This window comes from Pleurodeles waltl, chromosome 10 (assembly GCF_031143425.1).
Source record: "Pleurodeles waltl isolate 20211129_DDA chromosome 10, aPleWal1.hap1.20221129, whole genome shotgun sequence".
NCBI lineage: Eukaryota > Metazoa > Chordata > Amphibia > Caudata > Salamandridae > Pleurodeles > Pleurodeles waltl.
The window spans coordinates 204,856,704-204,871,156 of record NC_090449.1 but is presented as its reverse complement, the minus strand read 5'-3'; the positions used below and the strand labels follow the sequence as shown (position 1 = coordinate 204,871,156).

At 42.5% G+C, this 14,453-nt stretch overlaps 1 protein-coding gene across 1 annotated transcript in view; it reads right to left on the bottom strand.

The window, feature by feature from the left end:
• Positions 1–13,865, bottom strand: part of RSL1D1 (ribosomal L1 domain containing 1) — a 185,522-nt gene extending 171,657 nt beyond the window's left edge. Inside the window, exon 1 of the mRNA XM_069210183.1 lies at positions 13,748–13,865. Coding sequence (XP_069066284.1) covers positions 13,748–13,789 — 42 coding nt within the window. The 5' untranslated portion in view covers positions 13,790–13,865. The remainder of the gene's footprint in view (positions 1–13,747) is intronic.
• Between the last annotated feature and the right edge of the window lie 588 nt (positions 13,866–14,453).

Genomic DNA, 14,453 nt, shown 5'->3' with positions numbered 1-14,453 from the left:
GAGGGCACGGATGTGCCCATTGAGGTGGATATCCAGGTGGCAACAATACAGATACTTCTTACGCAGGTGAGTGTTTGTCCGGCTTCAGAGGCCTTGGTTGGGGGAAGGATTCAGTAGTTTCGACACCAGTGGGAACTGATTACTCATGACCCTTGGGTGTTGCAGACTGTTCAGGGATTCAGATTGGAGTTATATTCGATCCCACATCAGAGTTCTCATCCACTTCCTCTTCAATTTTCCTGGACAGAGAGTATTTTCATTGACTAAGAACTTCAGTCGTTGGTAACAAAGATGGTGATAGTCCACACTATACCGTACCCTCAAAGCTTTGTCAGTACAATATTTCTAGTGAAGAAAAAAAAACACACAAATGTTTCCGTTTAATCTTAAATCTCCAAAAATTCAATTCTTGGATTGTATATCGCCACTTCAAAATCGAAGACATTCATTTACTTTGAGATCTGTTGCAGGAGAACGATTAGTTGGTCTGTTTGGAACTAAGGGATGCTTAGCTGTCAGTCCCAATCTTTCCGCCACATCGGAGATTTCTCAAATTTCAATGGCAGCACCTTTGGTACGAGTTTGCAGCGATGCGGTGCGGCCTGTCTTCAGCCCCTTGGTGTTTCACCAAGTTACCACAACCAGTTTCTGTGGGAACGAGGGGTGGGTCTCCTCATATATTTGGACGACATCCTGGTAATGATGCAAGCAAGAGACACAGTCATTCTTCATCTCTCATAGACGGTCCAGTTCCTACAGGATCTGGTGTTCATTATCAATTCCGACAAGTCCATTCTAGTCCCTGTTCAGAAGTTAGAGTTCCTCTGTTTTCAAATGAACTAGGTTTCGACACAACTTCTTCTGCCTCTAAAGAAAAGGACTTCTATCAAGAAACAATTGAAGAGAGCGCTCACCTCTCCAACTATATCCTGGAGGATCCTAGCTCACCTGGTAGGGTTGTTGTCATTGTCAATCAGGTCATTTTTCCTGGTTTGCTTCACTATAGGGCCCTTCAGAGGATGAAGACCTTACATGTTCGCGAGGGGTTATCCTACTTGGAGAAAATAGCTCTGTCGGACGAGGCCAGGACAGAAATGATCTGGTGGCTAGATCACATGGATGCATGGGGCGGCAAAGCGATCTTTGCACCAGTTCCAGAGGTAATAAGAGTCTGACACCAGTTGGTGGGGCTGGGGTGCCAGGTGTGGCCAGGTGGAAATAGGGGGTTGTTGGTCCCTGGAGGAACTTAGTCTGCACCTCCTGGTGGGGCCCTTTGCAGTTCACACTCTGGCACCTCACAGGGCCAGCTATTGCCGCTTGTTAAAAAAAAAATGGACAATGTATCACTGTATGTTATATCAACCGCCTGGCGGGACTAAGTCCAGGGTACTAGTAAAAATAGCCAAAGAATTTTGACATGGTCTTCCACATCAAATTTCAATGATGACGGAGTATATTCCAGGCCAGAACAATGAACGCGGATTGGAATCCTCACTTCCTGCAAGATTCCAGCGATTGGAAACTTCACCAATGAGTCTTTGAGCAGCTGAACTCTCGTCGGGGCCCATGTCAGATAGATATTTTTGTGTTGTGAATGAATTCTCAACTTCTGCTCTTTTATTCTTTGGATGTCGAATCCTCAAGCAGCGGCTTCAGATGCATTCCTTCAGTATCGATGATCCAAACTGTACTATCTCAGGTGCAGCATCAAAGAGCAGAGATGGTACTGATAAATCCTTGTTGGAAAGCGCAACCTTGGTCTCCTGTGGCGATGACACTGTTTTGTGCACCGCCGGTGAGTACTATCATTCCCAGATCTTCTCTCGGATCCAATGGGGCCACCACATCCGCTGATGATTCAGGGGCTACTGTCCCTCACGGCTTAGAGAATTTCAGGGATAGATGGCAGGTGCCAGGAGTTTTGCAAGATGCAATGTTTTTCTTGTCCCAGTCCTGGGCTCCCTCTGCTCACAAATGGTATGAGGCAGCCTGGCGACAATGGGAATTGTTGGTGTAACAAACGGAATGTGGATTCTTTGTGAGCAGGAACACATATGACTGAATTTTCTTTCAGAATTGGCTGGTGAAGGACTGGCATATAGGACTGTTAATAGTTTCCGATCAGCTATTTTGGAGGGTCACACCCCGCTGGATGGTAAACCTGCTGGCAACCATTCTCTGGTGTGTAAGTTACTTAGGGGTAGCAGGTTGGTATGTCCCCCCTCAACCACAATATTCTTTTTTGTGGGACATGGATGGTTTCTTAGATCTTGGCCAGCGAATGAGGATCTATATCCCAAACCACTGTCTGCAAAATTGACCCTGTTGTTATGTTTGATATCCTGTAGATGTGTTTCTGATATGAGAGCCTCGGATCTAGCACGTAGAGTATTTACTCCTTCTGGAGTTTCCTTTACTGTATCAAGACGTACAAAGACTGCATCTACTTGTATTAGATATCCTGCTTTTCCACATCATCAGAAATTGTGTGTGGTTAAATGTATCAAGGCCTATGAAGATTGCACCTGTGAATTTAGAAGAGATTGTAATGCTCAGTTATTGATATCTTTGCAGAAATCTTTCCACCCGGTCACTTCGGCTAGCCTGCCCAGGTGGGTTAAATGAAGCAGGAATTGATATCTCCATTTTTGGGGTTCATTCAGTGAGGGGCGCTATGGCTTCTAAGACTTTGATTAGAGGAGATGGTGGACTCGTGGAAGATCTAGTTTAAAGTTTATTGTTTCTGACTGGATGTTCTTGTAAACATTCTGTTGCACGGGAATGCATATTCTGCTGTGCGTCGCATGCGACAGAACTAAGTGAGGAGGAGGTGGTGGCAGTTTGCCGTTGTCTCCCTCCCGGCTGTACCCTGGAAATAAACTTGGTATTTAACCCAATTTCTCCAGCCCCGGGTCGTTTCACTGGCGACGAGGGTGTAGTGGCGACCGGGAGGAGAGGCAGCAGAGTTTTCCGGTTGAGACGTGACGCTGACACAAACGCAAATCACGTTAAGAGTGTCGGTCCGATACGATGCTGGGAGCAGTAAATTTCAATTAAGGAGCTCCGAAGAGCAATATTTCAAAAGTGGTAAAAAGGATAAAAGTTTAACATTAGACACAGTGTTAGTTTTGTTGCTTAGCAACACTGTCAAGCAACGGCTAAGATCCTCGAGCCAGAGTCTGTTGCCAAGCAACAGGAGACACTTTTAGGCACAGGCTTTCTGTAGGGGATTTACAGTTGCTGATGGGTTAAAAAAAAAAAAAAAAAAAACACAACACAGGGAAGTTTTCCTTATTTGGGTTATATTTTTGTTTTCTTCTTTGACTTTCAGACTCTGGTGGGTCAATGTTGGTTAAAATGGTTTAAGTAAAAAATAAAAAATAAATCTAATTCATGAGTGTGACTTCATGGAAGGATTTACAGCACCTAGTTTTTTCTTGAACATGCCTGGAGAACCAATCACATCCTCGGAGGACTGGAAAGAAGGATTTGAAGCATATGTATTGGATGTGGATGGGAAATTGGCTATGTTGAAACACTGTTTGGGAGCAGAAGGAAGACGCATTTTGAAACATTTACCGTATCCCTATGTGGAGGAAGATCAGGATGCAGATTAATTCGAAATTGCCAAGGAACAGTTGAACACCAATTTTGGGAAAAATAAAAATGTTGTTGTGGAGCGTTTTAAATGTTTAAAAAGGAGCCAGTTACCGGGATAATCTGTTGAAAGTTATGTGGCAGGATTGTGGAATTTGGCAGCTACATGTAATTATGGACATTTTCAGGATGAAATGTTAAGAGACCAATTGGTTTTGAAAGTGAATGATAAAGAAAATTCAAGAGAAATTGCTGAATACGTAGGATCTGATGCTACAAAGAGCAATAAACATTATTAAAAGGTTTGAAATAACTAATGAGGGTTTGAAGGAGCCATCCACCGCGCCTGGAGTTGTGAGTGCGGTCAACGCAGAAGGGTCAAAGGTTAAAAAGATGGACCAAAATTGGAGTTTCTTGTAAATTGGATGGGGAAAAAAAAAAAGTGTAATCTGTTACACATGTGGCTTAAAGGGACACATTGCGACTGATGTGTGCTGTCCTGCTATCGGCCAAGTGTGCAGAAAATGTAGATCTAAAGGACATTTTGCGAGAGTATGCAAGGGAAAGCAAGTGACCATGAGGAAGAGTAAAGGAATAATCAATTCAGTGGGAAGTGATAGTGAAGATATTGATACACAACAATTTATTTTTCAAGTGGTGGATGTAGGTAGTGTGAGTTCTAATGGTCTGCACTGTGTGGATAAGATTGATGGGGTAGATATGCTGGTGATGGCTGACTCAGGAGCTAAATATACTTTGATTGGAAAAGAAAACATGTCCAAATTTTCCTATGCATGACTTCAAACCACCTGATGTACAGTTAGTAGCATACGGAAACAAACCTATTGAGCTTGTGGGATATATAGAAGCTTCACTAGAATTCCAAGGTACGGCAATTATGTCTAAGGTGCACTTTGTGGAAGAAGGAACTAATTTGTTGGGGTGGCCACAACAAAAAGATATTGGCATCATTCTTGATCTTAATCACCCTGATCAAGTGTTGGGGTCAAGGTCCAGTGTACATGTGGTTCAAAAGGCCAATTTTGTGGAGGAATTTCCTCAAGTATTTAGTGAAGAGTTAGGAAAATTGAAAGGTTTTATGCATAAAATTGTGTTGAAACAGCATGCAGTACCCAAGGCGCACAAACCTCGTCCTGTTCCTTTAGTGATATGGGAACAGTTACGACAGGAATTATCTAGGTTGTGTGAGCAGGATGTGATTGAGGAAAATGAGGCGTCTGAGTGGTTGGTGCCGGTGGTAATCGCCAAGAAGGCCACTGGGGACATACATTTGTGTGTGGATCTTCGTGATCTGAATGCTTCAATATGGGTGGATAGACATCCTCTACCTAATATTGGAGACATGTTATCAATGCTGAAAGGGGCTAGTGTGTTTTCCACATTGGATTTATCATCTGCATATCACTGATAGAGTTGCATCCTGAGTCACGTGCGTTGACATCCTTCATTACACCTGAAGGGACATACAGATTCAAATTCCTGCCTTTCGGTTTGGCATCAGCATCATCAGTGTTTCAATGAGCGATGCATCATTTGTTAAAAGATATCTCCTGTGTTACTTATTTCCAGGAAGCTATTTTGGTGTTTGGTGGGGATCAGATGGAGCACGATCATACAATGAAGTTGTGAAGGAGAATGGGTTTACGATTAAATTGGGAAACTGTAAGATGAGCGTGCCTTGGGTGGAGTATTTGGGTCACTGCATAAACAGAGATGGAATTTCTCCAAAATCTAATTTGGTGGAAGCAATAGAAAACTTGCCTTCTCCAGTCAACAAAGATCAATTGAGGTCATTTTTGGGTCTGGCAGAGTATTTACTCAAAGTTCATTCCCAGGTTCGCTGACCAGACTAAGTACATGAGGAAGTTATTATGCATGAGAGCGCTATTTTTGTGGTGTGATGGTTGTGAAAAAGAGTTTTGTTAGTTGAATAAACAGATTGCCACAGCACCAGCCCGTAAGCCTTTTGACACCAAGGATAACATCATTATTATTAATGATGCCAGTTCAGTGGGTTTGGGTGCAGTGTTAATGCACACAAAAAAAAAAAAAAAAAGAAAGAGATGGTAAGGAAGTGACCATTGCGTATGCTTCCAGACAGTTGAGTTTGTCTGAAATTAATTATTCCACCATTGAAAAGGAGGGCATTGGCATGTTGGTGAGGCGTAAATCATTTTTGCAAGTATGTTTGGGGAATGAAGTTTGTGATTCGTACTGATTATCGTCCTTTAAATTGAAGTGTTTTCGACTAAAGGGGCAGGAAGAGCTATGCATAGAATAGCTCGTTGGGTGGCAAGGATATTGGAATACAACTACCAATTAGAGTATTTTCCTGGAAAGAGGAATGTGTTAGCAGATTGTCTGTCCAGATTTCCGGTGCAGTCAGTTCAAGATGACATGAGTGATCCTGAACCCGATGAGCTCATAGCTATTGCTGGAGCAGATGTGGGAAGTGTGAATGAGGGTGGGATTTTGCATGAGGAGTGGGTGTGCGAGGTGCAAAAAGATGTGGTGTTGCAAGAAGTGTTGGGTTATTGTCATCAAGGATGGCCAACTAGAGGTTGTGCTTCGTGTGACGCAGAGTGTTTCTGTCAAGTGTGCGTAGAGTTGTGTGTGAAGGATGGAGTGATGCTCAGGGGGGAGCTTTTGGTGGTTCCTGCGGTTTTGCGGGAACGGATGTTGAAATTGGCTCATGAGGGTCACCTTGGTATGAGTGCAATTGGAAGACGTGTCAGATCTGACTACTGGTGACCCGGGCTAGATAGGGACGTGGAACATCATGTGAGAGAATGTGTGTTAAGTGCATGGAGCAAGAAGTCTCAGAGAGTTGTTAAAAATGCCCCAGTAGAGTCTGACAAATCTGATGGTCCGTGGAAAAAAATAGCTATTGATATTATGGGTCCGTTTAGTGTGTTGGGAAAAATTCCTAACTATGCTCTCGTTGTGGTGAATTCTTTTTCCAGGTGGCCTGCTGTGAGATTTGTGGAAAATGTAAACACTGCGTTTGTGGTGGCATTTTTATTGGATGTGTTTGATTCAGAAGGGGTTCCTGAAACGATAGTTTCCGACAATAGTGTGCAGTTTGTGTTGAGTTATATGAATGAGTTTTTATACAAATGTGACAGAGCACATCAGGGCATCGGTTTATTATCCACAAAGTAATGGTTTGGATTGAGAGGTGGAACAGGACGTTGAAGGAGGGATTGCAATTAGCGATCAGTAATGGTATGAACTGGCGGAAGGCAGTGAAGGACGTAGTTTGTCTTACCGCACAACTCCTCATTGCGTGACTGGGAAATCACCTTTCGAAGCCATGAGGGGTAGGAAACCAAGGGCATTGTTGTCTAAAGGAGTGGAGAGGAAGAAGGTTGGTATTGATGATGTGCAAGATGATTATAAAGTTGAAGATTGGGTACGAGTTGTGAAGTGGTGAGAAAAGTGTACAAACATACCTTGTTGTTGTTGAGTGATGGGAATGTGTGGAATCATGGAAAAGTTAAAGGTTCCAGAGGGTGTCAGATGGGAAAAATTATTGAATTTAGGTGACTGCACTGGAATTACTGTAGATAACGGTTCTGGTGTTACAGACTCTTCATTGGATGTTGGAGTAAAAGTAAGGGAGAAGTCAATGTTAAGAATGCCTAAGAGATTTGATAATTTTGTTAAACAGTAATTATCCATATGTCTTGCATATGCTTTAATGTATGTTTAGCTGCAACATTGTTTCCTCCTATGAGTTTTGTACATTGTTCCAATCTTCAATTTTTATTTTTTTCTCTGTTTTTGTTTATTTTAAAGTTATCGTTATCATCTTCTGCATAGTTATGTTGTATTTATTATTTTGAGGAAAGACGATGTGTTATGTTCTTGTAAAGGTTCTGTCGCACGCGCTGTTGAATGCAGATTATGCTGTGCGTCGTGTGCGACATAAGTAAGTGAGGAAGAGGCGGAGGCGGTTTGGCGTTGTCTCCCTCCTAGTTGTACAGTGGAAATAAACTTGGTATTTAACCCAATTTCTCCGGCCCAGGGTCGTTTCACTGCTTTTAAAGTCAAAGTAAGGAAAGAGAAGCACTAATCCTCGCCTCAGTGTCCTTAATAGAATCGAAAATTCTTGACTGTAAGCTTGACAATTTTTTATTCATGCTGTGATAAAAAATGCTGACATTTCTGGAGAATGACATGCTTTGGTATGCACGTCACTGAAATTCAGTAGAAAGTTCCTGTGAAATTGTTGTGATGTAATGCTGGAATGCAGAGTTGTACTCAGCATTCTAAGATGCTGTGAGCGTTCTCTCTCGGGTTGTTGGCAGTTGGCTGCGGTTGGAGAGGGAGCACTGATAGCGTCGTTCACGCTTAGGAAATAAATATATATATAGATTATTCAGCTAGTGGAAAGCGTTATTACAACTGAACACTGGCGACGAGCTCCGAGCACTCAAGCGTGGACGCAGTCAGTGTTAAAGAACCTGTGTGTGCAGTGGAAGGAAGACATAATTTGAGGAAGCATGCAGGAAAGTTCAGTTTGGCTGCATTTGGACAGGTTAAAAGACCTCTTACCTTGGTGAACTGAGCACAGGCAAACTGCATTTTAGGCTGAAATTGAATTTTCTTGGCACCAAGGGATTCTGGGAGTGAACATGCCCAACTCCCTGCAGAAACACACAGGTGGCCATTTTGAGTGAAACAAGGCCTAATTCCTTCTGAAATCGGACTGAAGGTAATAATTCAGCGGCCATCTTAGCTGTTTGGGATGGTTTACATTAAGTCCTATGGAGACAACGTCATTCCAGCGAGATATTGATGAAAAGAACAGTGAAATGGGAGGAAGTGTTTTGAAATATAATTTTATTAAATAAACTATTTTCATACCGGATACTAAAAAAAAAAAAGAGAAGGAAGGAAAAAAAAACAAAATGTGTGCGGTATTTGTGCGGTGGGGAAGACGTGAAGTCTTGATTTATGGATATAAAAGAAGTGCGAGCTGCATTTGGAAGCAATATTACATATTGATAAGAGTGATTACGGAAGGGACTGTCATTCTCCCACCGGTGTTCTTACCACAACCAGGAACTCCACCGATTGAATGGGAAGAATGGGTAGAGATCTTTGAAAAGTATATTGAAGCTTTAGATGGAAGAGAGTTCCGTCCGGCTAGGAAGAAAGTGTTACTATTGTATACCTTAGGCAAGGAAGGTCAACATATATTCAAATATTGGCCTACGGCGCTTGGTGAGGGTGGTCAGCCACTGGCCGATGTATATGTAGAGGCCAAAGCACGTTTAGAGAAGTATTTCGTGAAGGACAGGAATGTAGTGATGTGTCAGTATAAATGTTATACCCAGCCGTAGGGAAGTGAGGAGACTATTGACCAATTTGTTACAAGACTACAAGAACTGTCATTAAAATGTCAATTTGGGAATATGAGGGATGAGATGATACGTGACCAATTGATAGTCCAATGCAAAAATAAGAGGACGCAAGAAAGACTATGGGCAGATAAAAATCCTTCACTACAAGATGCTTTAGAGATTGCAAAGGTGGTGGAACAGTCAGAGCAAGGTATGAAGGAGATGGAACGAAAAACTGATGACAATGTGTCATATGTAGATAAAGTCAAGAAAGGAAGTTTGAGCACCGATAGGGGATATTTTGTGAGCCAAAAGAAAAATGGTGCTTATAGGAAAGGAAACAATGTTAACTTGAAGATGGAAAAAAATGTGCACGAGGTGTGGCAGTAGCTATCATACTGCAGACCCTAAAAATTGTTTTGCAGTGGGCAAAGATTGCAAAAGGTGTGGACAAATAGGGCACTTCGCACGCATGTGCAAGTCAAATAGTAGATCTACAGTTGCAACAATTGATGATGATGGAGGAGGAGGAGGAGGAAGTGAATAAAGAACGGATCTTATGTGTGTTGGATACTATGGCGGAGAAAGGGAGATATAACAGACCAAAGGCTATGTTTAACGTGAGGAACAAAAAAGTTCAATTGATGGTAGATTCAGGATCTCTATATACAATTGTACCCAAAGATTTGTTTAGGCTGCATTGGCCCGAAGTATGTTTACTTCCCAAGGATATTAATACTGGAGGTTATCAGGGGGAGAAAATAGAAATTATAGGCTATATGTTAGCCAAGATTGAGTTTCCAGACCATTACGTACAAGGAAAGGTTTATGTAGCTGAAAGTGGACCTCCAATATTGGGTTGGAAACATCAGTATGATCTGCACTTGATAATCAATCCCAGGTCACCTAGCAAAGTTATGATAGTGGATGAGATTACCGTAGGGCAGGTACTGGAAGGGGCGAGTGCAGCATTTTCAGAGGATATAGGAGAACTCAAGGGCTATGTGCACAGTATAAGGCTTAAACCCTCTGCAATTCCAGTGCAACATAAAGTGAGGAGAGTTCCTTTAGCAGCCAGACTGGAAGTTAAGAGGATGCTTAAGGAGATGGAGGATCGAGGTATCATCGAATCAATAGAGACGTCAAGTTGGATCTCTCCTATTGTCGTTACCAAGAAATCGGATGGCACCTTTAGACTTTGTGTGGACTTGCGCACTCTGAACCAGAATATAATAAATCGATAATTTTCTGCTTCCTAATATCAATGAGCCAATTTTGATGCTTTTGGGGGCGGTGGGGGGGGCGGGGGGGGGGGAAGTATTTCTCCAAGTTAGATTTGAGAAGCGCATATCACCAGATAAGGCTCCATGATGACTAAACAACTTACAGCTTTTATAACGACTGAAGGGTTATTCCAGTTTACTAGAATGCCTTTTAGATTGGCCTCTGCTGCTGGAGTTTTTCAAAGGATGATTGGCAGAATTTTGAAGGGGATCGAAGGCGTCGTGTATTTTCAAGATGGCATTTTGATTTTTTCGGATAATATGGAAAACCATACTGTATTACTCAAAAGGGTGTTGGATCGGATAATTGAAGCCGGCCTAACGCTTAAGAAAGAGAAATGCACATATTGTGTTGAAGAAGTGGAGTATTTGGGGTACACATTGTCGTCGTCTGGAGTGAGCCCAAAACAAGACTTAGAGGCAATAAGGAAGGCACCACGTCTTTCAGATAAGGATCAATTGAGGTCTTTTCTAGGCCTTATCGAATTCTATTCAAAATGTCAAAACTTTTGCAGAGAAAACCGAGGGTATGAAGAGATTGTTAAGAAAGGGATAGAAGTTTGAGTGGATGGATGAACAACAGAGGGCTTTTGAAGACATAAAGGAAGAGATGTGTTCTGCAGGGATTTTAGCTCCATTTAATACTAAATGCACACCTATAATAACGGTGGATGCGAGTGCGGTGGGAATAGATGCTGTACTAACACAGAAGCATAGAGATGGAGAGAGGACAGTAGCGTTTGCTTCGCGTTGACGCACACTGAACGCAACTATGCGGTCATAGAAAGGGAAGCGTTAGCAGCGGCTTGGTGTGTGGAATATTTCAGGATATATGTTTGGGGTTCACTGATAATAATTCGCACAGATCACAAGCCACTAGTGAGAGTCTTGATACCGGGTAGAACTGGGAAGGTGTCAGCAAGATTGGCTAGGTTGGCAGCATGCTTGCAGGAATTCCAATACACAGTAGAGTATATCCCTGGGTGGAGGAATGTTCAAGCGGATGGGTTGTCAAGGTCACCTTTGCCATGGCACGAAGTAGACAAGAATATGGTTGAAGCAAGTGAAGTTGAGGATATGGTTGCTAGTGTAGATGTGGTTGAACGGGTTCAGGGAGCAGTGAAGGAAAAGACGTGGTGTGACTGTATGGACAAAGATGCAGTTTCACAACAGGTCATGGAGTTAATGATCAAGGGGGTGAGGAGAGAGAGTACAGTACCATTTCCAGTTAGGTCGTATTTGAAGGCGATAGAGGAGTTGGTGGTCTGTGGCAATAAAGTTATAGTAAGAGGCGATAAGATAGTGCCACCTGAAGATTTGAGATATGTGTTATTTAAGATCACACATGGGGGGCATTTGGGTCAGACTAACTAAAAAAAGGCTGAGAGAACATTTTTGGTGGCCGGATATGGATCAGAATGTGATTGAGTGGGTGGAACGATGTGGTGACTGCAATGAAGGGAAGAAAAGATTGAGAGTAGGGGATCAAGCTGTGATGGGTGCTATAGGTGATCCAGGTAGGCACACGGTTTGCTTGGATTTTATAGGACCTATGGGAAAGGTGAGTTGCAATTTGAGATATGCTTTGGTGATCATGGATGTTCATAGCAAATGGTTGATGGTGAAGTTCATGCAAGATATTACTACTCAAAGTACGATCAGGACACTAGAGGATATTTTCAAAGAGGAGGGATATCCATGTAAAATGATAACTGACAACGGTACCCAGTTGGTGTCTGAGGAAATGACTAAATATCTTGAATATATTGGGATTTATCATACGCACCTCGTTGTATAATCTCCAAGCCAATGGTATGGTGGAAAGGGCTAACCGCATGGTGAAAGGTGTAGTTCAAATGGCTATAGAAAAAAAAGAAAGTGTAAGGAAAATGGTGTGATTTAGTGTGGGCTTATCGTACGACTAGTAATAGTTCTACAGGAAAAGTGCCTTTTGAGATGATGAGAGGGAGGAAAATTCATTTTTTCGGTTAAAAAAAAAATTTTGTTGATTGTAAAGGGAGAGGATATGTTGTGATGTAATGCTGGAATGCCGAGTTGTACTCGGCATTCTAAGATGCTGTGAGCGTTCTCTCTCGGGCTGTTGGCAGTTGGCTGCGGTCGGAGAGTGAGCACTGACAGCGTCGTCCACGTTTAGGAAATAAATTTATATAGATTACTCAGCTAGTGGAAAGAGTTATTACTTCTGAACAGAAATCTCCTTACTTTTCGGTGAGCACATCATCATATGCAGATTGTGTGCCCAAACAATGATGGCGTTCACCTACACAACGTGCGTTGGTGAAATTATACCAATCAGCACAGCATCAACAGGAAATGAGTGCTCACTGTATTCCATTCCCCTCGTTTACGTCTGCAACGTCTCTCAAAGCCAGTCGTGCGCATAACAAAGTAAGTGCTTGCGCTCTCCAGCCTTGTGACTGCTGATGACTGGTTCGCACTTCCTCCAAATTACAGCCTTTCGCGCATGAAAAGAAAATCACAAACCATACCAGAGCGGGTACGGTCCCGCTAGCACTGGGACAGGTCAACTTAAGTCTTCCCGAGCTCTAAGCCGTTCCTTGGCTGAACCACTCACAGGGTCCAAAGCTACCTTGGGCAGCTGCAGATGATGACTGGGTCCCCGTCACCAATTCTTGGACCCCGTAACGAAGACGCACCGAACAGAGGTCAGCTAAGTTAGTTTATTTCAAGAAGACTCCCTACAACTTGATTGTATTTCTTCCTCATCAAGTTATACTCCAAATGACATCCCTGAAGCAGTAGCTTCAAATCTAGAACTCGGAGCACAGGTGAACCCCACATTCCTAGTTGTACATGACACGTTCTCGATACACAGCTTCCAGTATCTAACAAGATCGTTTTAATTTACTTGTGAATAAGTGTCACACGTTTCACAGTCGAATGACAATCATTTACAATTACTGAAACCATCGAAATGTCACATACAACTTGGCAGCTACGTAAGACTAACAGCACACTCCAGGTCACCGGATTTCATTTTCAGGTTAGTCCTAATAACTCAATATACGCAAGTTGCAGAAAACACTGTTAAAGTCAAGCCAGGACCAGAAACTAGGCGTCGAGAAAACATATGGAAACACTCCTCAAGAATTACGTTAGTCTTGGCAAACGAAATTGTTTTAAACGTGCCATTGCATGAAATGTGTCACAGTCTGTGGGATTAATATTCATGAGCCTTGGGGGATTTTAAGAGTTCCCCATCACTGAAATAAAAGCGTTCCCACGTACAAATATTTCACTCCCAGTGCTCAGTGACCTATTTCTTATGTTCTACTTTTATTTTCGGGTCGACCACCATCACGGAGAATCTCAGTCCTATCAGCAAGAAGTAGCCATCGCGCAATATAATCTATCCCATCAGTCCTGAGAAAACACGAGAAAGTTCTGTGGGGTGTTGGAGGCACACACAATATTTTCTCTGATACCACACCTAACAAGCCAGAACACCCGCCTCACCTGAGCCTGGTTCAGCTTTTCTCCAGCCTCCTCCGACACCATGTTTACAGCACACGTGTAACCCTCAGTAGCAATTGCGCCGACGCTAAAAAAATTGACCTCTGAACTACAAGTTCTAGCTACAGTCCAACCCCCTCAGCCGTCTGCTAAAGAACAGCTTGCTGACGATTAGTGAACATGGCGGCCATCTTTAAATAACTATAGTCATGTCTTTATCGCCCAGTAATGTTTGAATTTGCGAAATATTTGTTTTAATTTAAAAAGTCCAGTCAAATTAGTTCACGGCTCTCAGTCACTGACAACTTAAACATAGGAGATATTCTATTACTGTTTAGAACACTTTTTAAGCAGTAGTAACGATAGCATAGTCTTAAAGCTACATATCGTTTCGCTGGTAACCTTTGCAAATGTTTCGTTTTCATGTATGCTTCACGCAACCGCTCTACTTATTTCTAATACAGTCTCAGTCCCAGACCACAGTTTCTACCTCAATTTGTTCTGCATTTGTGTCTATTACTCAATCGCTGAAAATTTACGTTCTAGCATTGCCACAACTCTCGAATGTTGTCTGTCGAACATTCATATAGCTCTTACTACCCATTAGTGAGGCTGGTAAGAACTTAGGGGCAACATGCTACACAATATAGGGCGAGTGCATACATGCCAACATTTCAGAGCAGACAAGTGGAAAATTTGGTAAAAATAG